The sequence below is a fragment of the Mobula hypostoma genome, chromosome 18 (assembly GCF_963921235.1).
Source record: "Mobula hypostoma chromosome 18, sMobHyp1.1, whole genome shotgun sequence".
Taxonomy (NCBI): domain Eukaryota; kingdom Metazoa; phylum Chordata; class Chondrichthyes; order Myliobatiformes; family Myliobatidae; genus Mobula; species Mobula hypostoma.
Window position 1 is genome coordinate 24,158,994 of NC_086114.1, and position 24,426 is coordinate 24,183,419.

Below are 24,426 nucleotides of genomic sequence, written 5' to 3' on the forward strand. Positions count from 1 at the left end.
CATTTTTTTTGATGAGATTATCTCCCATTCTCTTGTCTGCTCCCCATTGGAGAATTCCCTGACACCCACAATGGGTTGGCTCAGAGGAACCTTCATTACTTAAATATCATTCCTTAGACATGGGGGCTAGATTTCAGGTAAGGTCTTATTTTGAAGTCAATGTTCCCAACAAAGTCCTACATAATTGCAGCAGGATACTTAGGATACCTATCTCAACTTTTCTTGCAATAAAAGCTAATACCATTTTTTAATCACTTGCTATACATACATGGTAATTGTGATTTCCATAAAGGGGTCTGCTGAACACCACCACCTAGTGATTTCTCACAATTTGAAAAATACTGTGTTTTTTCTCTATCAAAGGTGATGACCTTACATTTCTCCCTATTCTATTTGCCATGTGCTTGATCACTTTGCTGGTCCATAATCCCTTTGAATGTCCATTATCCTCATGACCCACACTGCCACCCAGCTTTGTATCATCAACAAACTTGGATATATTACACTTTGCACCCTCATACAAAATCATTGATATAAGCTGCAAGGCTACAGCACGATTCCCTGTGGTACCCCACTTGCCACAAACTCCTAACGTGAGTAGGAGCCACTTATTCGTACTCTGTTAGCCAATTCTTAGTTCAGTCTGATACATTACACTCAATCCCAGGTGTTCCAATTCTGTGTAATAACCTCTTGTCAACTGTCAAGAACTTACAACTTAAGCACAAATCTATTCCCTACACTAGTCCCAGGTATTTCAACTACAACAATCATTCAGAAACTGAGTTACCAACTCGGAAAGCAACTAAAAGCCACTTGAGTCAACAGGGAACCTGCAGAGCCAAGTAGAGAGGAAAAAAAACATTCAATATGAAACAATAAATGAACTGAACAGAACAGTGGTAGAAATAAGTTGCAGGGAAACATGATACAAGCTGATCCGAGGTCTCAAGCTGATCCTTTTTGTTATTTAAAACTCACTTGGGAGGGGGAAGCACTATCAGGTTCAGTGTCCCACACCCTCTGCTGTGTAAAAAGACACGGTCAACAATAGAGGGTAGTTATGTCAAACATGCCTTGTCTAACAAATCTGCTTAGATGCCATCGCTGACTGAGCATTACGTGCCAGTTTTTACTCCCCTCTTTCTCAAAACTGACATATAGACAGATCTTTGTCAGGCAAATCCCAAACGTTCACTGCACCAAAATGCTCTCACTCCAATCCAGGCTTCCGTTGTAAGAAACTGAGCCCAGTCCTCAATGAAGTTCTATCTCCTGATGGGCACAATATTAAAGAGGTTTAGAGTCTTTTGGCTTGGGCTTTAATGCCCAATTCCCATTGCACCCTGAGCCATCTATTCCCACCCTCGCATGCATTTTATTCCACCTCTGTCAAACACAAAACTGATAGGTGTTAACACCCCCAGAGTAAGATGGAGGTCCATAAGCCAATCCTCAGGTGGAAAGAGTCAGTAACTTTAAATTCCTTGGTGTTATCAGTTCAATATATCTGTCTGGGTCCAGCAAGCAGGTTCCATTACAAAGAAGGCATGGCAGTGCAGCTACTTTCTTAGGAGTTTGCGCGGATTCACCCTGTCATGCAAAACAGTGGTAAACTTCTGTAGGTGCACAGTGGAGAGGGTCCTGACTGGTTGCATCTTGGCCGGGTATGGAAACACCAATGCCCAGGAATGGAAAAGCCTACAAAGAGTTAGTATTGTTAATTATTTATTGTATTTGCACAGTTTGTCTTCTTTTGCACATTGGTTGCTTGTCAGACTGCGAGTAGTTTTTCCACTGATTGTTTTATTTCTTTGTTCTACTATGAATGCCTGCAAGATAAATGATTCCTAGGGTAGTACGTAGTGCCATAACATACTTGGATAATAAATTTAATTTAAACCTGGGTGCATTCTCGCATACGCACCCACTACTGTAGAGAGCGCAGTGCTCTTTACTGCTTTAACTTCCTGTCTCTACAAGCTGGGCAAATGAAGCCTTAAAATCCTTGGTAATGTTTCATTGAGAGCAAAAACAATCCCGATCAGATAATGGTTTTTGCAACCAGCAGTTAAACTATTCAGTATCTGCTGGTGGGAAATCCTTATCTTGTCACCGTGAGGGCCGGTTGCCACTTTGTAGTCTTACTGCTTTGTGATATCGGATGATCAGACACTCAGCGTGTTCTGTCTGGACTCATGCAGCCCAACAATGGTCTGACCGCAAAAATACTCTGACCACCCAGTTGTTGCTCAGCTTGAAGCAGCCTTATCTGCAATCTGAAAAGTTGTGGGTTTGAATCTCACTGCTGGGAATTCAGCATGAGATTCGGCTTTGCGCTCTGGTGGAATCTTGGGCAGGAGTCCTTCATAGTCAGTAGTGCTGACTTTCCAGAGGTGCTAGACTGGGTGTCTCTCAGATGGATGTAAAAGATCCCACAGTGCTATTTCCTGGTGGAGGCTTGCAGTCAATACTTAACCCCCAGCCTATCCCATCAATACAAATATAAATTTTACCCCTTCTCTTCTCCTCACTTGCCTATCACCTCACCCAGGTGCCCCTCCTCCTTCCCTACCCCCCATGGTGCATTCTTCTTTCCCATTAGATTCCTTCTACTTCTTTCCTTGATTTTTTCCAACTATCATCTCTCAACTTTCACTTCATTGCCCCTCCTTCAAACCCACCCATCTCCCCCCTCACCTAGCTTGTACTCCTTCCCCTCTTCCTACCTTTTCATTCTGGCTTCATCCTCCGTCCTTTTCAGTCCTGATAAAGGGTCTCGGCCCGAAACGTCAATACTTTATTCCTCTCCACCAGTGGGACCTGACCTGCTCATCTCCTCCATTGTGTGCTGCTCTGGATTTTCATTATCCACAGAATCTCTTGTTTGGAAATCAAAAGCCTTCAGGCGCTACAGTTCTAAAGAACGGACCAGTCAATGGGTCAGGCAGCAGTTGTGGAAAGCCAGTCAACGTTTCAGATCAAAGAACTTTTTGATATCCTGAAATGGAAACTGTCTTTCTTTCCACAGATGATCCCTAGTCCATTCAGTGTTCTTACATTTTTAAAGAAAGGGAGATTATTCAGCTTTGGCACATTGCTGTTGTGGGAGCTTGTTGTGTGCATACAGGCCATTGAGACTCCCTCTGTTAAGTATCGAATTGACAGTGTGGAGATGTCTTAAAGTGAAAGGCACAATGGAAATGCAAGTCTTTGTTTTGCATGTAAGCCCCTGACCTTTCTGTCCTCTTCACTTCCAACACCTACTTAACGTGGAGAGATTACAAAACTTCTAGAAACTTATTTAAATAATATAATATGGGAAAAAATTTTTTTTCTCTCCAAAGTATTCTGTAGAGTTGATTCTGTGATCTTGAGTTTCCTCACCCAATCTTTTGTTGACTAGCCAAAGCTCCTGCATTGATCAAACATTCAGCTTGGGGACAGTCAGAGCATCCCAACCACACAGCACAGGGTTTCATAAAGTCAGTAGATTTCCCGATCCAGCGTGAGACTTCTGCAATTATTTTCCATATTTGTTCACCGTTGTTTGCATTCCTGCATTTTAATAATGAAACATTTTTTCCCCCCTGATAATGTGCTACTTGACTTTGGAAGGCACTGCTATTTGCAAGTTGTTTGTGGAAGTGTATCAGTATTTACAGAGAAGCTCCCTGGTAACAGGGATCTTCATTTGGTTGCTTGAGCAGAATGGATTGCACGCTTTTCCCACTCGGCAATGACAACTGTGCAGCTGGCTTCATGTAGTCAGAGACCTGGGTTCAGTCCTGACCTCTGGTGCCAACTGTGTGGGCTCTGCACTCTTTCCCAGTGACGGCCTGGGTTTCCTCCCACATCCTGAAGAAGCACATGCTGATCAGTTAATTGGCCCCAATGTGCGGGTAATTGGTTGATCTGACAACGTGGAGGAAGGAAATTAGGATCATGTAAATGAGATGCAGATGGACTCAGTGGCCTACTTCCATGCTGCATCTCCAAGACTACTGAAGTACAGCATGGTTGCATCAGCATCCATTATGAGAAAGATGTTTTTTTTTTAAAAAACATATTCAATTCTACTTTTAAAAATCAACTGGAGCTAGGGGCAGCTGCCAATTGAATGTAGAGTGCAACAATAACTTCTCTGCATAACTAGTCTATGAATATTTGTGCTTCACACGTCTGTCCTCCCACACCCACATTCATACTGCTCATCATTATATCCTTCCATTCCTTGCTCTAGCTTCCCATTTAATGCATCACTGTCCATCTCCAATATTCTATATGCAAGCAAGTCCTACTATGACTATTGTCCACAGAAGTTTTTCTTGAAGTTGGGTGCATTCTTTTTTCTGAGTCAAAAGACCTTAGACTCAACACAAATGTATTGTATTGGTTTACAATGCCTCATGTGCCAAGATGCAGGGAAAAACTTGTCTTGCATACTGATCATAAAGCTCAAATCATTTCACAGTGCAGCTGGAATAAGGAAAAAACAATGACAGGGCTGAATAAAATGGAAAAGATACCAAACAAATGCAGTGCAGGTAAACAATAAAGTCCAAGGTCATAATGAGATAGATTGCAAGACCAAGAGTCCATCTTATCGTACAACAAGTCTGTTCAAGAATCTGATAACAGTGGGATTGAAGCTATCCAAATCCTGCCAGGACATGCTTCTGCCTGATGGGAGAGGAGAGAAGAGAGAATATTGGGGTGAGTAGGTCTTTGATTATGCTGACCACTTTACTGAGGCAGCAAGTAGTACAGACAGAGCCTACAGAGTGGGGGTGGGGAGTCCTGTGGAGTCCTGAACTATGTCAACAACACTCTGCAATTTCTTGTGGTCACGTGCAGTGCAGTTGCCATACCAAATCATTATACGTTCAGACAGGTTTTCCATGGTTCATCAATAAAAAGTGGTAGGAGTCGATGGGAACATGCTGAATTTCTTTAGCCACCTGAGGAAGTAGAGGCATTCGTGAGCTTTCTCAGATGTGACATCAGGTTTCGGCTGATACACCACAGCAGTACTGAGAGACGCTGCGAATCTGGTAGAAGTACCAACTTTCAGAGGCCCAATCCCTCAAATTGACATGACTCTTGTAATGTTGACCAAGGGAGTTATCTCTGCCTACTATCTGTTGAATCATTTGTGCAAAACAAAAACTTGCTTGTGTAAGCTTGCTGTTCACATGTTAGCTGCCAAGTTTCCCAAATTACAAAGTGACTGTATTTCGAAAGTGCTTTGGAACATTGAAGTTGCAAAACATGCAATTAATTTGGCATAAGTATGTGGGTCAAAGAGCCTGTTCCTGTCCTGTATTGGTTTGTTTTAAATTGAGATACAGCATAAAGTAGGCCCTTCACAGCCCAACAATCCCCCATATTTAATCCTAGCCTAATCATGGGACAATTTACAGTGTTTGGTGTTCGATAAGATGCAAGTCCTGCCTACTTAACAGAGTAAAGACCTCTGTTGTCATCCCCAAAACATCCCGGTTTGCACATTCTTTCCTGCTGCTAGCCTTGCATCGTCCTTGTGAAACATTCCCGGCATCTCTATGCAACACGTACAAAATGCTGGAGAAACTCAGCAGGACAGGCAGCATGACGGGAGAAAAGAAGATCAGTGGTAGATTTAAAAGGAGAAACACAAGAGGATAGCTGAAACCTGGAGGGGGGAGAGGGTGGAGCCAAGAGCTGGGAAGTCGATTGCTGAAAGATAAACAGGGCTAGAGAAGGGGGAATCTAATAGGAGAGGACAGAAGGGCATGGAAGGAAAAAAGGTTGGTGGGGAAAGGAGTACAAGAGGGAGGCAATGGGCAGGCAAGAAGATAAGGTGAGAGGGAAAAAGGGATGGGGAATAGTGAAGGGGGGGGGCATTACCGGAAGTTTTAAAAATCAATCTTCATGCCATCAGGTTGGAGGCTACCCAGCCGGAATATAAGGTGTTGTTGCTCCAACCTGACTGTGACCTCATCGTGACAGTAGAGGAGGCCATGGACTGACAGATTGGAATGGGAATGGGAGTAGAATTAAAATGAGTGGCCATTGGGAGAACCCGCTTCTTCTGGCAGATGGCGTGTAGGTGCTCAATGAAGCGGTCTCCCAATCTACACAGGGTCTCATCCATATACAGGGGGCCACACTGGGAGTACCAGACACAGTATTTGACCTGAGCAGACTCACAGGTGAAGTGTCGACTTACCTGGAAGGACTGTTTGGGGCCCTGAATGGCAGTGATGGAGGAGATACAGGGGGAGGTTTAGCACTTGTTCTGCTTGTAACATGTGCCAGGAGGGAGATCAGTAGGGAGGGATGAAAGGACAAGAGAGAGATCCCTATGGAAAACAGAAAGGGGGGGGGTGTGGAAGATATGCTTGGTGGTGGGATCCTGTTGGAGATGGTGGATGTTCTGGAGAATTATGTGCTGGACATGGAGGCTGGTGGGCTGGTAGGTAGGGAGAAGAGGAACAATATCCCTCGTAGATTAGCGGGAGGATGGGGTGAAAGCAGACGCGCATGAAATGGATGAGGTGCAGTTGTGGGCAGCATTGATGGTGGAGGACGGGAACCCCTCTCTTTGAAAAAGGAGGACATCTCCTTGGTTCTGGAATGAAAAGCCTCACCCTGAGAGCTCCCTTGTCCATTCGTCCCTCCCCACTGATCTCTCTCCTGGCACTTAGCCTTGCAATGGTAACAAATGCCACACCTGCCCCTACACCTCTTCCCTCACTATCATTTAGGGCCCCAAACAGTCCTTCCAAGTGAAGCGATACTTCAGCTGTGAGTCTGTTGGGGCCACCTACTGTGTCCGGTGCTCCCAGTGTGGCCTCTTGTGTATCAGTGAGATCCGATGTAGATTGGGATACAGCTTTGCCGAGCATCCACTCGCCATCTGCCAGAAGGAGTGGGACCTCCCAGTGACCACCCATTTTAATTCCACTTCCCATTCTGATATTTCAATCCATGGCCTCCTCTACTGTCATGATCAGGCCACACTCAAATTGTAGGAACAACACCTTATATTCTGTCTGGGTAGCCTCCAACCTGAAGGCATGAACATTGATTTCTCAAACTCCCTGTAATAGCACCTCCTCCTTTCCTTCATCATTCTCCATCCCCTTTTCCCTCCCTCACCTCATCTCCTTGCCTGCCCATCACCTCGCTCTGGTGCTCCTCCCCCCCCGTTTCTTTTTTCCACGGCCTTCTGTCCTCTCCGATTAGATTCCCCCTTCTCCAGCCCTGTATCCCTTTCACCAATCATCTTCCCAGCTCTTTACTTCACCCCTCCCCCTCCCGGTTTCACCTATCACCTTGTGCTTCTCCCTCCACTGCCCCCGCCTTTTAAATCTACTCCTCATCTTTTTATCTCCAGTGCTGCCGGAGGGTCTCGGCCCGAAACATCGACTGTACTCTTTACCGTCGATGCTGCCTGGCCTGCTAAGTTCCACCAGCATTTTGTGTGTGTTGCTCGGATTGCAGATTTTTTCTTGTTAATGACTGGCATCTGTATAGGAGACAGGCACCGGGACAGGGTTTGGAATGCAAAGATGGGGAACCAGGAGGGGCTTAGCATGACCAGACTTGATATGCTGAAGCAAGAGTCATATTATATGTAAAGACTGATTTATGGCATGTTTGCAATTGCATCAATTAAAGTCATTCATCGGTAATCATTTTGAGATTTATGCACGGTAATTGCCGCTCTAAAAATTGACTGTGCAGTTGTAGGTTGTAAATAATGCCATTGTTGTTTACACTGTATTCCACCACTTTCCCACTGCTCACAGACACTTACTCAGAGGCAGAGAGATACAACATGCATCCAGGCAATCAGCTGATTCTGCTCTGACCATAATTTACCCATTTTCACGCTAATCCTACCCCAATCCGCTTAATTCTCCGCATTTTACCATCAGTTCCCCTCAGGGTTTATCCACACGTTTCCAGTGGCAAGCTTACTTACTTGTCCACATACTTTCAGCATGTGGGAGGAAACTGGAGCACGCAGGAAAACCCAAGCAGTTACAGGGGATCGTGCAAACTCCACACTGTCAACACACAGGATGAGGACTGAGTCTGGATTACTGGAGGTGCATTTACCCATGTGGCATACCAGATTTTTTCTGTCCTTCTCTTTACTGTCCACAACTGAGACTTTGTAATGATACTTTGGGATTAACTTTGGATCTAGTGAGTGTCATTTAGGAATTCTAACCCACCCCATACCAGCTGCTACCTTCCTCTACATAATGATTCCTTCCCCATCACTTATCAAGCAGTGGAATTTGTGAACGCCTCTCACCATCGTGGCTGAAGTTGCTGACGAGGAAGGGCACGGCGAGCTCAACATCAAGACGCAAGTAACAGATTCAAGGGAAGTTCTGCAGATGCTGGAAGTCCGGGCAACACACACGAAACGCTGGAGGAACTCAGCATTGCCAGGCAGCATTGATGGAAAAGAGTACCGTCGATGTTTCAGGCCGAGACTCTTCATCAGGATTCTTTTCCATAGATGCTGCCTACCCTGCTGAGTTTCTCCAGCATTTTGTGTGTGTGTTGCTCAAATAACAGATTGGTGATGCATATTGAGCAATAGATGGAAACAGAACAGAATAGAAGATTGATCCAAGATGGCGCTACAGCAAGGCGACTTGTTGCCCCATGCAGATCTGCTCATCACTTACACTATAAACATTCTACTCTCTTCAATGCACTGCGTCATGATATGATCTGAATGAGCAGTATACCAGACAAGCTTTTATGGAAACTTTATACCTGTGACAACAATGAAGCAATATCAGTATCAAAGTGGATAAAATAGATGGGAAAAGCAGCTATTTTACTCTTGCTAATGTAAACTTGAAAGAATTCATACAAAAATACTATAGCAACCTGTGGAAGAAAACTGGGACGCACAGGAAATGCCATACAGTTACAGGGAGTACAGATGATGTTGTTTACACACACACACACACACACAGTTGAGAATAATCCTTCTGCATTATTTCAGGGTGATAGCCTAGATTATTCTGGCCCCTTACCTCCCATTACTTGGTTTCATCATTAGTATTTGTTGTGAATTTAATATTTCAAGAATATTTGAGCAATATTATAAGCATATTGTTTGGTTAAGCATTCTTTGCTGTTTCGGTAATTCATTACGGGTTTTCGGTAAATATACATAAATGGCATATGTCATCATGCCACCATATCATAAGTGTGTGCCTCACTAAATTGAAAACAAAACTAGAGCAGACATGTTATTCCCAGCTCCAAGTTTTTTTTCAATTAGTTTTATGTTTTGTAGTTACGAAACAACAGTATTTATGGGAGCTGTCTGTGACTAAATTGGGTAATAAATTGGACTCGACCTCACGATCCATTTCATTATGATCTTGCACCTTGTTCTCTACCTGCACTGCACTTTCTCTGTAGCTCTGAGACACTGTTATTGATTTATGTTACACTCTAATGATCTGATTCATATGCAATTTTTTCACTGTATCCCAGTACAAGTGACAATAATAAACCAGTTGCTAAAAAAAACTCAAATTCTAATTGTATATACATCTCATTGGCTGTAAAGTAGTTTGGGAGATTCTGAAAGGGTACTACAGGTCGAACTTCACTAATCCGGCACCCCTGGGACCCGAGGAGTGCCGGATTAGTGAAAATGCCGAATTATAGAAGGACCACATTAAGCATAATCAGTGCCAGATTATCGAAGGAACCGGATTACAGGTAGTCGGATTAGTGAAGGTCGACCTGTATAAAAAATGTCAGTATATTTGCTTTTATTGCAAATAAAATAAATAAATATTACCCAAGTTAGTTTTGTGCAGTTTTGTGGGTTTGTACAGTCCTGGTGTTTTCAGGAGTTCAAGATCACTCACCCAGACACTGTGCTCAGAGGCCAAGGAAGGATATTATTGAATCGTTGAGGTGCCCTTTATAATTCTTTGAATATATTCCAGTTAGTTATAAAACTACTGAAGACAGATGGGAAAACCACAGTTTCACCAGGGCAAGCCAGAGGCTCATGTGATCAATCCTCCTGGAATATCTTATACCAGAGCGGGCAACGGGGTCTCGACGCACCCCAGGTAAGCTGGCTTTCTGACTGAATTAAGCAGTTGAAGATGGGCCAGTACTTTGGATACTGGCACTGCCAGACTGGTACAATACAAGAGCTGGAAGTGCTTCGCGCCAACAAATCACAAAATCACAAAGAAAATACGCCAACATTACCAAGTAGTTGTCCAGATACTCGTCTGCTCCACAATCCCAGGGGAATTCAGCTCAGTATGCGGCTTGCAATCCTCCAGCTAATCCCTTGCTATCTCATTACCACAGCACATAGCAAGCTCTAGGAAGATAAAGCATGTTGCACTTACCTGAAAAGAAAAGGAAAGTATTGGTTATTCACTCAGATACATTATTCTCCAAGCAATTCATTTTAAAACAACAGCCTTTGTACATCTTACATTTCAAGAATTCATTTATAAATTACCTGTGGTGCAGTCCATGCCCATTTTATTTGCAAAACCCAAGGCAGCTAAGAGCAGTTGGAGAAATGTTGTAGAAGTGATAACTTTCCTTTTTGTTTCATTCATATGATGTGGGTATCACTGGTCAGTCCAGAACTTGCAGCCCGTAACTAATTCAACCACGTGGTTCTTGAACTAACCTACCCAACCTTCATCACTACCTCAGTATAGCAACACTATGACCATATTGTACTGCAATGGCCTTTGTTTCTTATTGTTCCACCTTGAGTTCTTTCTTGTATAATTTTGTAAGTATATGTTTAATTTTTACTTCTTGTGAATTTAGATAGATAGATACTTTAATGATCTCAAAAGAAATGACAGTATCACCGTAGAATTACAAATGACCAGATATACAAATATTCGAAGAGAAGTAAGAAAGAGTGAAAAATAAAGTTATCTCAAACAGTCTAACAAGAGGGAGTCATCACTTCTCTGACTTAGGTTGACTCATTACAGAGCCTAATATCCAAGGGTAAGAATGACCTCATATAGTGCTCTTTGGAGCAGTGCAGTTGTCTTAGACTATAACTAAAAGTGCATCCCTGTTCAGCCAAGATGGCATGCACAGGGTGAGACACATTGTCCAGAATTGTCAGGATTTTCCGTAAGGTCCCTTGTTCTACCACAGCCTCCAGTGTGTCCAGTTTGACTCCTATAACACAGCCAGCCTTTCTAATCAGTTCATTGAGCTTGTTGGCATCGCCCATTGCCCCAGAAGACCACTGCACGGAGGATTGTACTAGCGACAACAGACTGGTTTTGCCATTGCCCCAGAACACCACTTCATGGAAGACTGTGCTGGTGGCAACAGACTGGTAGAACAGGAGAAGGAGAGGCCTGCATCAGAGAATTCCTACAGATGACATGACTCAGTGTGGTATCTAAAGTCCAAGATATACATGGTAAACAGGAAGGGAGCCAATACAGTGAAATAAATGCTATCTACTTGTGATGCTGAACTTAGAACAGTACAGCACAGGAACAGGCCCTTCAGCCCAAAACCAGCCAAAAAGTAAATTAAAAAAACCCAAAAACCAATCCCTCCAACCTACACAATGTCCATACCCTCCAGCTTCCTCATAATCATGTGCCTGTCTAAAGATCTCTTGAAAGCCTCGAACATGTTTGCCTCTACCACCATACCAGGCAGCGCATTCCAGGCGTTCACCACTCTCTCAGTAAAAAACTTACCCCTCACATCCCCTTTGAACCTATCCCTTCTTACCTTCAATGCATGCCCTCTGGTATTAGACATTTCTACTTCAGGAAAAAGATACTCCCTGTCTATGTTTCTCAATCTTACAAACCTCTATCCGATCTCCCCTCAGCCTTCACTGCTCCAGAGAAAATTACCCATTTGTCTGGCCTGCCATGATAGCACATGTCCTCTTAAGCTAGGAAACATCCTGGTAAACCTCTTCTGCACCTTCTCCAAACCTCAACGCCCTACGCATAGTGGCTGCTGCAAGTTTTCCACTGCACCTTTGAATAGATGCACTTGTGCACCTCACAATCAACTTAGCTTTAATGCTTCCCAAACTGTTCTGGCTTGCTGAGCTAATTAAAAGCTATTCACATTGGTGAGAATAGAGTTACATACGGCCTAGACAAGGACAGCCGATGGTGCTCAAGCTGCTGAGTTCTTCCAAGATTGTCTGTTGTAACAGATTTACTTCCCTAAGCAATGGTGAACTGGGTGGGGTTTGACGACAACCAGGTAGTTCACTGGCATCATTAATGATGTTAGTTTTCTTTTAAAATCCCGAATCTTCTGTTAATTATTAGAACCTTAATTCCTTGGTTGCTCCAGTGACATTGTCTCCGAGTCAGAAGTCGAATATTCCTATTTTATTTTTGGAGACACTGCAAGGTAATAGGCCTGGCTGACCCAACAAACCTGGGCTCCCCAAATAGACCAATGTGACCAATTCACCAACAAAACAGTAGGGCTTGGTAATATAAAAGGAAACTGGAGCACCCAGATAACAGAAGCACAACTGCAATCCGAGTAACGCATCACTTGTCTCCTCTTACTTTTTGAAACCCCTGAGAATTCTGGGTTCCAGCTTTTTTTTTAAAACCCTTGTATCCATTACCACAAGTCAGAGCCTTGCTCTAAATCCCATGAGAGCCGCACATGACTTCTTCCCAGAAGCTACTGCCCTCCGTACACAAGAACATGACACATTGGTTTCTATTGCTGTGGCCCACCCCAGGGAGAACTGACATTTCTGTTCACCTCCCACACTCCCTACAATGAACTACGTAAAACATTGTTTTTTATATATATATATATAGCTAGCTGTAACCTTCCCCCACCCCTCTTTATCCTCTAACTTCTTAGATCGGTGAAGAGATTCTCTCCGCTTCAGTAAGCCTAAAACATGAACCAATATTCTCTTTGAAATGTCATCCTCCTCCACCACCATGCCCACTAATCTGAGATGTTAAGAGGGCAGAGATTCACTGAAGTGCTGGTGGTTAAGGTGCACTACACAAAAATTGTTGTTCGAATTCAGCAGGTCGGCCAGCATCTATGAAGGGGTGCAAGCAGTTGATGAAGGGTCGAGGCCCAAAATACTAACTGTTTATTCCAGACATCCCACCTCTCCCAGAAGTTCCGGGAGTCTCCCGCATATTGATTGTCGTTCCCTGATGCCCGCAAATTATATACAATATCCCAGAAATCGATTTTTTTGAGCGCGAGTGAGAGAGAGAGTGTGCACCATGGCAGAATGTTCCAAAAAAAAGAAAATATGAAAAGTACTTCACCCCACACTACACTAAAGTGTACCCCTGCCTAATAGGGGTCAAAAATAATGACAGCGTTGCTCGCTACACTGTTTGCAACAGTGATTTTTCTATTGCCCATGGTGGGTTAAAATATAAAAGACATGTTGAGGTGAGTTTAACAGGTGTCATTCGTTCATCAGCATAGCTAACGTTATTTAAACTAGCTGGCCAGCTGCTAAGGAGCTGCTCTATTGCAGACATCCCACCTGTCCCGGAAGTTCCTGGAGTCCCGCAAATGGATGGTACTACCTCCCCGAAATGAGTTTTTGCAGGGTGTTATTCTCAGCCATAGACGCTGCCTGACAAGCTGAGTTCCTCCAGCATTTTGTGTGTGTTGCTCAAGAATCTCTTGTGGTTAAGGTGCTCCAAAAGGTTTTCACAGAGAAACTGTTTCTACTGGCCAGAATGGCATAGATTTAAAAATGACTGGGAAAAACAGAAGGGGAAGAGAGTGAGAATTTTGTTTTTGAATGATGCAGTGAGTTGTCAGCACCTGGTCTGTACCCGAGGGACAGTGGAAGCAGAGGCAGACGGATTTCCTGAAAGCTGAATAACTAGAGAAAACAACTACTTTAGGGTGGTGGGGTAAGAACAGTGAAGGGACAGCATGGGCAGGATGACTGAACAGTCTCCTATTATACAATTTCACTCTCTGTAAGCTATTACCCTGAAACTGTTCAATTTAATTAGAATAGTGTTTCAGTTTAGGCTCCCGTGAGCTTCTCCTCCTCCTGTAGTATATGATTTCATTGCACATCTGTATTTTGCTCGATTACTTTTTAATGTACATTTTGTATTTTTTCATACCTCAATACTTACATTTTGTATTTTAAAGTATACATTTCTGACTGAACAACCTTGCAACAATAATTCCATTTGGGATAAATAAAGTTTTATCTTATCTCATCATCAGGAGGCTAAAACAACTAAGAATGACCTCAGGACCATGTTAAGTGCCAAATGTCCATTCGGTAACATTTAAGAACCAAATTATTACAGGAAGTCTGTGCACGAGCCACAGAAAGCCATGAATCACAGCTCAAGTCATCACTGGCTCCAATTGATCAGGCTACTGGACATTTACACAAGTGATTTGTGTCAACAGCCGAAATTGGCCTAGTTTAGGTAATTACATCCATTACAGAGGAGCTCTTCAATCCATTCAGGATCAGGGAGAAAATAATTCAGATGTTTGCAGAGCCCAGGTGGATTCTGACACTGTCACCCAATAATCTGCAAGCTTCATATTTACACTTTATACAGGTGGAATTATGCATAGCAGAAAGAAGCACAGAACACACAAGGGGCATGTGCCACGTACATGGCACAAATACACACACACACATATACATATTCACTTTTCTGGACGTCTGTCTTTTAAATAGTTCTGAGTAAAAGCCCAATATTTTGGCACCTGGCTAGTCAAAAATCTTGACTAACAGACATCTTGCTCACCATTTAATCTAGAATGGGTGAGCCAAGAGGTCAGGAATGTGGGTGGTTTTACTGCTTTTATATTTCCTGCTCTCTTTAAACCAGAGGTTTATGCCATAGAGCCTTATCATTAAGACAGGGGTCAGTGGACCCCAGGTTGGGAATCTTTGCTTTAAGCTCACCTGAAAGTATATTATGCTACAAGTGTAACACATTTAAAAAAAAGCCTGCTTGGGTATTAATAAGAGCAACATTCAAAAGCATGGAAAATATTCTTGTCCAGGTCCACCAAACTCCAAATCACCGGAGTTTGAATGCATTTCCAGCAGCAACATCATTTACTCAGAGGCTACATAACAGTGAGGCAGGACTTCCTATATTCAGCTGAGGTAAAATGAACGATACACAGCTTGATATTCCATCTGAAAGGTGGCACCAGTAGGTGGTGTATTATATGGCCAGGGAGAGACACGGTTTTTACTAATGGCACGTGAGAAGTCACACTAAAGAAGGATGGGACACAAGGGTTTAATTTCAAGAGCTGCGTTGGAAAAAAGCAAGTTTTCTCTGCATGCGAAGTGCGTACTGTAATTGATTTTCCCCTCCCCCATTCCCCCCCCCCCCACCCCACCATCAGAGGTGCCGTTATAGACTCTGTTTTCCTCTCCAAGAAGGTAAATATTGTCTGGACATTTTACAAAAATTGTGTTGATTTCCTAACCCACCCCTCATCTCCAATCAGTCCAGCCTGCATCCAGAGAGATAGTTTAGTGGTAGACAACTGACAGCCTTCAGGAAACCGACTTTCTCATGTGAATCCACATACATTGATTCTTTTGTGCTCTTAACTCGCTGCGAAGCACAAAGAAAAGAGCTACTCAACAGCCAAGGATGAAAAGAATCATCACCAAATCTGGATTTCAGACGGAAATATGAAGCACTTTGATGCAAGAACACATTCAGTGTGTTGAATAGGTCACAGGAAAAGGTCACTGTGTTGACAGATGGCTCTGCCCTGTAAGCAATGAGGCCTGGTTGGTGGGAGGGGGAGGTTGGTCATCAGACTGCACACACTGAACAGCATAATTATGTTATATGGAAAGCACCTCAACACCATGAATTCAGCAACCCATTACAGAGAGATATTGTATGGCAACTACAGTTTGATCACACAATACAGTGATTCTTCTCAACCAGTCCCAGAGACATCACTCAGCAGTCATCCTTAGTTCAACGACCGAGGGGTTGCTGGACTGCAGTGGGTGCCATCTTTCTGATGGAGCGTGAAACCGGGTCTCCTTCGCCCAAGATCCCATGACACCACAGAGAAGAGTGGAGACACCCGGCCAATACGGATCGCTCAATCAATGACACAAACAGATTATCCAACTATCTTTTAGCTGCTTGTGAGATCTGGTGTACACAAATTAGCTGTCATATTTCAACAATGGTGATTACAGTGTGAAAGTGTGGGTACATGTCCTCAGGTTATGGAACAGCACTGGACTGAACCACCAAAGTTACTGGGGTAAAAAGAACCCCTTCGGTCCATCACCCCGGCCAGCCTACAAAAACTGTCCAGACTTACAAGATTTACAAAGCCTGTGAACAGATTGTAAGATCCACCACATTAAGGGCTTATCCAGTTCTACATGAAACGTGTTGAGGGCTTTACCTTCTAGCACCTTCTGAGGCAGCAAGGTAGACCACCACCAAAAAATCACCCCATCCCACAGGACATGGCATCTCGTCATTGCTACCATCAGGAAGATTCTACAGGAGCCTAAAACACACAGCAAAAGTGCACAAATGTCAGAGGATGGGGATTGGTTTGTTTACAGCAAATGGAGATGATGAATGCAAGTTTATTTGAGGATTTGAATTCAATTGTCTAAATTTGAAGTAGGAAACAAAATACTGGAGGAATTCGGCAGGCGAGGCAGTAACTGTAGAGGAAAATGGGCAGTCGACCTCTAATGTTGAGACCCTTCAGTCAGTCCAGATGAAATGTTGACTATCTACTTCCTGTGATGGATGGTGCCTGAACTGCTGAGCTCCTTCAGCATTTTGTGTAATGCTTTGTAGGTGCTGGGGATATTGAATGGTTTGCTAGACCTTTAGAAGAGGCCAACCATCAATCACACATGGAGTAAGTACTGATGACAACCTCTCTTTCCTCGTGATAAAAGAGTTCTAATGATAACACATCCATATGTTTAAACAAACCAGATTTAGAATCGAGACACAATAAACTGTGGTTGCAGGAATCTGGAGTAAAACACAAGTTGGTGGGTGAACTTAAAGGGTCAGGCAGCATCTGCGGAGGGAAGTGGACAGCCAGTGATTCATTTAAAGTGGGGTAGTTATTGGCCCAAAACATTGGGAAGAATTACCTCCTTCTCCTTAAAATCAATGGTGATGCTTACAGGTGGATGGGAGGGGGAGGAATCTCCTGAGAAGGCAGGTTGAAAGTCTGATCTGAACTCATACTGAATGTTTATTTTTGAGACTGCATTAAAGTCCTCTGTTCCCAACAGAGGTTTTTAATTTTGAAGAGAATAATTCTTCTGTCATTTATATTTATTGAACTTTTTCTTGCTTTATTTACAAGGCTTAATTTAAACCACAAGGCTGTTGGACCTTTGTAAGCATTAAACTTTTTATCAAATCAACAGCGATATTCAGCAATGAGAAAAAGCGGCTTTGTTATAGATGACAGAGGCTTTGCTCATAGCTGTCAATTTTCCCCTTTTTTCAACAAATCTATATAGCGAACCAAGGCAAAGAGGTCCCCAGTTCATTTGATGTACTTGTAGCATTTTGGCACGTACTTGATGATTTGAGAACAGGGACTAAAAAGATATGCATCTCAGCAGTGCTATTGAACTTGGTTGGATAAATTTGCTTTCTCTAGAGCACTGGAGGCTGAGGGTAGACCGGATAGTGGTTTCTGAGGGGAATAAATAAATAAATCATCAGAAACATAAGGAAGTCTAACCCACTGAGTCCCTTCCTCCAGCATTTTGTGTGTGTTGATTTGGATTTCCAGCATCAGGCTCCTTATCCCAGGGTAAAAATGTAAGGGCTTTAAGATGAGAGGAGGTACGTTTAAAGGAGATGTGAGGGGCAATTTTATTTTTGACAGTGATGGGTGCCTAGAATGCACTGCCCAGTATAATGGTGGAAGCGGACTTCACAGTGGGCTTTAGAACATGCAGGGAACGGAAGGATCGCATGCAGGCAGAAGATTTTTTGATTAATTTGGTATCATTTCAACACAGAAATTGTGGGCTGAAGGGCCTGTTCCTGTGCTGTTCTGTTCTATGTTCTGATCGTTTCTTATAACTTACATGCAGAACCATAGTCAAGCACAACCATTGAGTACCCATTTCCAATAATTCCCATGTACCGGCACTCAGGTCAGGCACGGCAATTTAAGTGTTCCTCTAGATCGGGTGATTGCAACTTGGGGTCCATGGACCCTTCGGTTAGTATCAGGGGCCCAGGGCATAAAAATGGTTGGGAACTGCTGCTCCAGATCCTTAAATGTTGTGAGAGTATCTGCCTCCAATATATTATTGAAAGGGAAGAGTACCTTTAAGGAGAGAGAAGTAGGAATCGATGGAGACCCGAATTTCCAGAGTTTCAGATGTAGGCAGGTGACTGAGTGATTCCTGTCAAGGATGAGAAAGAAACAGAGATGGAGGGAGGGCAAAGGGTCAGGGAACTGCAAGGCTGGAGGAGAGCGGTGGGATCGGAGGAAGGATTTACAAAGCAGGAACAAATGCTTCCAGCATTGGCAAGCCAGCTGCAATGACTGCCTTGTACTCTCTAGCAGCTATCTGAAATTTACCCCAACCTCTTGTAAATAAGGTTGATGATGTGCAGTTAGGAAAAAAACAGCAACCACGAGGATAATTGGCCTTCGCAGTCTGGATGGTCTCTCCACATGGCCCAATCAAGATCCATTAGCAATTGGACTTTTTTTTCCCACTTTAATTTAAAAATACTAAACCAAGCGAGCAGACTTTCCCATAACTGAAGGCTATAAAGAGGCAGAGAGACTGTGTGCGGGAGTGCAGTGAGCAGAGGGGAACATCAGCATGGCTGAGCACAAGTGGTCTAATGTACTCTGAGCTGAAGGAGATGAATGGCTCATTCAACAGCTAGCAATAAAACCTCAAACATACAAGAGTTACAAGCCTACAGTTTACCTGTTTGATAATACACTGTGTAAACTGTTTGTTCAAATCTCACCATAGAGAAAGACATTTTCCCTCCAAAAAAAATGAGGGTGCATTCACACTGAAATGGCAATAAAAATTCCTTTATATGTGACAAGGGCTAGTGTTCCAATTCTGTGCCAGACGTGCCTCAAATTTGGAGATTAACATTCAATCAAGCTTCTTTGCTCCTTGGGAGTTTTGTCTATGATATATCCACAAACATGTTTTACTAATTTCAAAATATTGATTAAATTTCTCTTCTTTTTTGAATGGAAAGGCCTGGTGGGAAAAGGGCCTAATGAGTTTGGGCATCATGGCTCCCAGTCTATGCAGTCCTGGGAGACATTATGCCCAAACCCCATTCTAAGACCCAAGGTTTCAGTCCCGGATTACAAATTCGACTCCCATCTCCATGAATTAAATTCAGACTTCAGACAGTGGTTAACACTATTGCAACAAAGCTTCAGCGACCCAGGTTCAGTCCAAGACTTGGGTATTGTGTGTGGAAACCCATAAAGAAACCCAAAAGAACCCATTGAAAAAAAACTGTCAAACACCAAGTGTTCTTCTTCTCTACACCGTGGTCTTTTTGGGTTTCTTTGTTTTGTGGCTGCCTGCAAGAAGACAAATCTCAAGCCTGTATAATGTATACATACTTTGATAATAATCATACTTTGAACTTGGAGCTTGTATGTTCTTTCTGTGACTATGTGGTTCCCTGTAGTGCTCATGTTTCCTCCCACATTCCAAAGTCATGCTTGTCGTACGTTGCCCGGTTACTATAAATTTTCTCCTAATGTAGTGGGTAGCAGGAGAACTGGGGGAAGGGTGGAGAGAAGCAGCTGAGTTGAGGGGAAAAGAATGGGATTAATGTAGTCTAACTTAAAGCTTAATGATCATTGTCGAATGAAGAGACCACTTCTGTGCTGTTTGATCCTATGACTAATTTTAGAAGGAATATCTCTGTAATTTAACACTCATGCAACGATACAGAAGGTCCAGAGTTCAAGTCCCATTTCAGAGACCAAGTACAAAAAAAGGCCAACTCACCTCATACTGTACGAGGGCAATTGAATCATAATCAGATTTATCATCACCGGCATGTGACGTTAAATTTAACTTAGCAGCAACAGTTCAATGTAATACATAATATAGAAGGGATAAAAAACAAAATAAAAAATAATATTAATAAATAAGTAAATCAATTACAGTATAAGTATATTGAATAGATTAAAAATCATGCAAAAACAGAAATTATATAAATAATATGGATAGTCAGAGGCTTTTTCCCAGGGCTGAAATGGCTAACACAAGAGGGCACAGTTTTAGGGTGCTTGGAAGTAGGAACAGAGGAGATGTCAGGGGTAAGTTTTCTTTTTACGCAGAGAGTGGTGAGTGCGTGGAATGGGCTGCTGGTAACGGTGGTGGAGGTGGATACGATAGGGTCTTTTAAGAGACTCCTGGATAGGTAGATGGAGCCTAGAAAAAGAGGGCTATGGGTGACCCTAGGTCATTTCTAAGCAAGTACATGTTCGGCACAGCATTGTGGGCCTCGGCCTGAAACGTCGACTGCACCTCTTCCTAGAGATGCTGCCTGGCCTGCTGCGTTCACCAGCAACTTTTATGTGTGTTGCTTGAATTTCCAGCATCTGCAGAATTCCTGTTGTTTACTATTTCCAAATGTAGCTTTACATGCCATCCATATGAATCATTTGAAAACACAATGACATTGAAGTAGTACATGTAGGCAGCAATAATTGAATAAAGAAAATAGTGTTACAGTAACAGAGAAGGGGCAGTGCAGGCAGACAGTAAGGTACAAGATCCATGGCCAGGCAGATTGTGAGATCGAGTTTACCCTTTATTATACGAGCAATATACTACCAGGGATACCACAGAACATTATTATAAATATGTTTTTCTTCGTCTGTTTTTCTTATCGGTAGTTAATCTTTTGGAGATGTAGGACAGATCAGATTAGGTAACAAAGATACTGCTCTGGGTTCTGATGAGTCAAAAGGATGAAGTCAGAATCAGGTTTACTATCACTGACATTTTGTGTATGGTGCAAGACATAAAAGAAATCACTGATAAAATAAAAATAACATAAATAAATGGTGCAGAAAGAGGAATACTGAGATAGTGTTCATGGATTCATGGAATATTCAGAAAGCTCATGCCGGAGGGGGAAAAACTGGTCCTAAAATGTTGACTGTGGGACTTCAGGCTCCTGTACCTCCTCTCCTCACTGACGATAGTAATGGAAAGAGAGTACTCAACAAACCAAGGTGTGACACGTGCAAATCAAATGACACCCTTGGGATTTCCGAAGCAACAAGAGCATACCACACCTTCCTTCTTATTCCCTCCCTCCCACTATACAGGGCCATCTACACTTCCTGTGTGAAGTAGAGTGTTACTTGACTTCCCTTCAGCATGCACTCCGAATCAGTGTCTGATTGCAGGGGAATGGGGTAATTTTAACCACTTGCCCCAATTTCATCCAACAATGCCCCTTTCTCTTCACTCTAAGCAAGGACAGTGGGCGGAGGAAGTAGGATTAGACGTGACACTGGCAAGACCCAAGATGAAATCTCAGTAATGTCAGGGAATCGTTTTGAAGACAACAGGACAGGCAACAAAATGTCTCAAGACTCTTCCTGGCACTGCAGACGTGTTCCCCACGATCACTCTGCAGATATTATAATCCCGCACTCTGCACAGATCCCCGCAGTCACCCCCACCTGCCTTTTGCACTCTGCCAGAGATCCTCACTACATCCCACAATCTCTCCTCCCCACGCAGTCTCCAGTGATCCACAATCCCTTCACAAACTGCCTGCAGCCAACTGAGAGACCCACCCATGATTCCTTGAACACCCCCAATCAAATTCTGTCAGTTCCTCCCCCAACCTTAACACCCGCTTCTCCACGCATCCCTGATTCCCCTCTCTCGCACGGTGACTCCAAGGATCTCTGAATTAATGCGGGATGTGGTGAACGTTGCAGGGGCTGCTTTAGTGGGTGACTCTGCCTGTAAACAAGTGCTCAGATGGAGCGACTTAATGCTTCTTAATGAACGTGCTGAGCATAACATCTTCAGCAGCCAGCTGCAGGATGCATTCCATAAAAGCTGCCGAGATGGTGTCACAGCCAGTAATCCTATTGTGAGATCGCCATCACACATCAAGTATACGATCCTGGCTGACAGCCGTGGCTGCCTCCACTTGCTGACCAACTGCAGATTTAACACTCCCACAGTAAAGTTAAAGGAAAGTGCCATCACAAATCACGGCAGGGCTGTCACCCAAACTCTGAGCTTGACTGCAAGATGGGGAATGATTATTCACCAGCAGCAGTTCTCCCTCAGTATCGACACTACACAGGTCTTATTACTGAGATTTTAGCCCACAGTATGCTCTCTCAGTTTTGGCACTGAAGGGAGTTTGCCACAGTCTGAAAGAGACAGTCAACAGTCAGTGAGTATTCAGTGGATGCAAGATAATTATTGAAGAGGTCAACACACAAAACGGTTGAGGAACTCAACAGGTCAGGCAGCATCTATTCAGGGGAATAAAATGTTGATGTTTCAGGCCAAAACTCATCGTTAGGACCTGTAAGGTGAAGGGTCTTGACCTGAAACGTTGACGGTTTATTCCCCTTCATAGGTGCTGCCTGACCTGCTGAGTTCCTCCAGCATTTTATATATGTTACTCTGGATTTCCAGCATCTGCAGAATCTCTTGTGCTTATTCATTGAGGATCTTGCTCAACCGAAGCTACAGCTCAATCCTGTTCCTGGCTTCGTGGAATCTTATTGTGCTGGGTTAAATGAGAATAAAATCAACAAAGTTACTTCAGAGCCTGTCCCATTTACATTAGGAGGAGTTACTGGCCAACTCTCAGCTCCTCTATCCTTTGTGTTGCTCTTCTGCTCTATTACAGCCTTATACCCACTTCCTCAGCCACATTCCTCTCAATCCTCATAACTTACTGCTCCCTAGCCCCAAAACACTGCATATTGAAAGGAGGACATTTACCCACAAGTCCCACTCTGGAGCTCAGAATACAACAAGCGTAGCTGATTCTCCAGTGCAGCATGAAGTACTGCCACTGTACTGGAGTAACTACCTTGAACCGAGCCTCTGCTTGCACCCTCAGATGGATGGAAAAGGCTCTCTGCTAAAGTTCCTCACAAACTTTATCTATACACAGTAATTCATGGAGTAACAAACATGCAAGCAGACCTAATCAGTGGAGCAGCAGCAGAGGGAGACAGGTTGTGGTTACATCTTAACAGCAGGGACCAGGCTGTGGGTCCTCTCTAACTTTGGCTTCTTCTTAAGTTTCCTCTCATAAATCAGTGCTCAATAGCTGGAAATCATGTCCAGTACACCTTTCTTTGCCATTGTTTGGCTCCCAGTCAGGGTCATTAACAAGGAACCGGTCCATGATTTGTGTGATTGTGGTGATGCTAGTGCTGAGGAATGTTGTGGTGAGGTTTCTTGCTGGTGTTTCCTCTTCTCCACCGTATCCTCAGATTCGCCCAGGATGCATTGCTCTGCCACGAAGCTCTTCGTTATTAAGGCTCTCACCACAAGAATGCAGTAACCCTTCAACGTCGCCATCATTAACATCCTCTAATCCCACTTCATTGGCCAGTTCAACGATGCTTTGGATGGCTGGTTCTACTTGAAATCCTAGGACGTCATTGCATGCTTCTTCCACACTCCACTCATGCTATGCAGGTTACTGTCCTGTTTAAACCAACCTCTGCTGGCTGTGAATGTTACCACTGTACCTTCCTCTTCTTCTTGAATATGATCGGAGATGCATCTTGCCTTTTCCATTATTATCAGCTGGCTTAGAGGCATGTTTCATCGTGTTTAGTCTATTTTCCAATTCTTCAAGCAAATAGCTCCTTGAACAAGTCAGCTTCATTGATGATAACTTTGAGGTAGTCGTTGCAGAAGGTTTTATCCTATCTGCATTTTTTTATAATTGTTCTGATCATCAATGTAGCTAATTTCAAAGAGGCGCCAACATCAGCCTGATGCTCACCAGCTTCCAAACGCTGTATCACTTGCAGTTTCATGTCCATGCAAATGCTCTTCCTAGACATCTTACATGTACTATCTTCACTGGGAGTTGCAAGCTGTTTTCCAGGTATTATGGGTGAAAAAAATAGAATAAATTGGTGAGGGAGGAAGAACGTATACAAATGCGGGGGAGGCAGAGCATGACCTAATACATGGTTGGCTGTGACTGGCTCAGAGCATATGTAAGCTACTCTCATTGGCTGATTGAACGTTTATAGTTCTGGCGACCCCTCTTGAGAAGTGTTAAGTGTTGATTTTTTATCATTTAAAAAGATTTCAATAAAGAATTGAATAACCACGTTGCTCAGCGCTATGCG

At 43.3% G+C, this 24,426-nt stretch overlaps 1 protein-coding gene across 3 annotated transcripts in view; it reads right to left on the reverse strand.

Annotated features, from left to right (window-relative positions):
• The window catches only part of unc5b (unc-5 netrin receptor B), a 313,573-nt gene that overhangs the window by 233,993 nt on the left and 55,154 nt on the right, over positions 1-24,426 (reverse strand). The window contains exons 1-2 of one of the 3 annotated variants that reach the window (XM_063070602.1): positions 18,382-18,457; positions 16,462-16,569 (exon numbers count right to left, since the gene is read on the reverse strand). The exons of 1 other annotated variant lie outside the window; for it this stretch is intronic. In XM_063070602.1, coding sequence (XP_062926672.1) covers positions 16,462-16,549 — 88 coding nt within the window. In that variant the 5' untranslated portion in view covers positions 16,550-16,569; positions 18,382-18,457. Of the gene's footprint in view, positions 1-10,257; positions 10,404-16,461; positions 16,570-18,381; positions 18,458-24,426 lie in introns of those variants that run through there. One more of the 3 variants, XM_063070604.1, reaches the window with a different exon arrangement.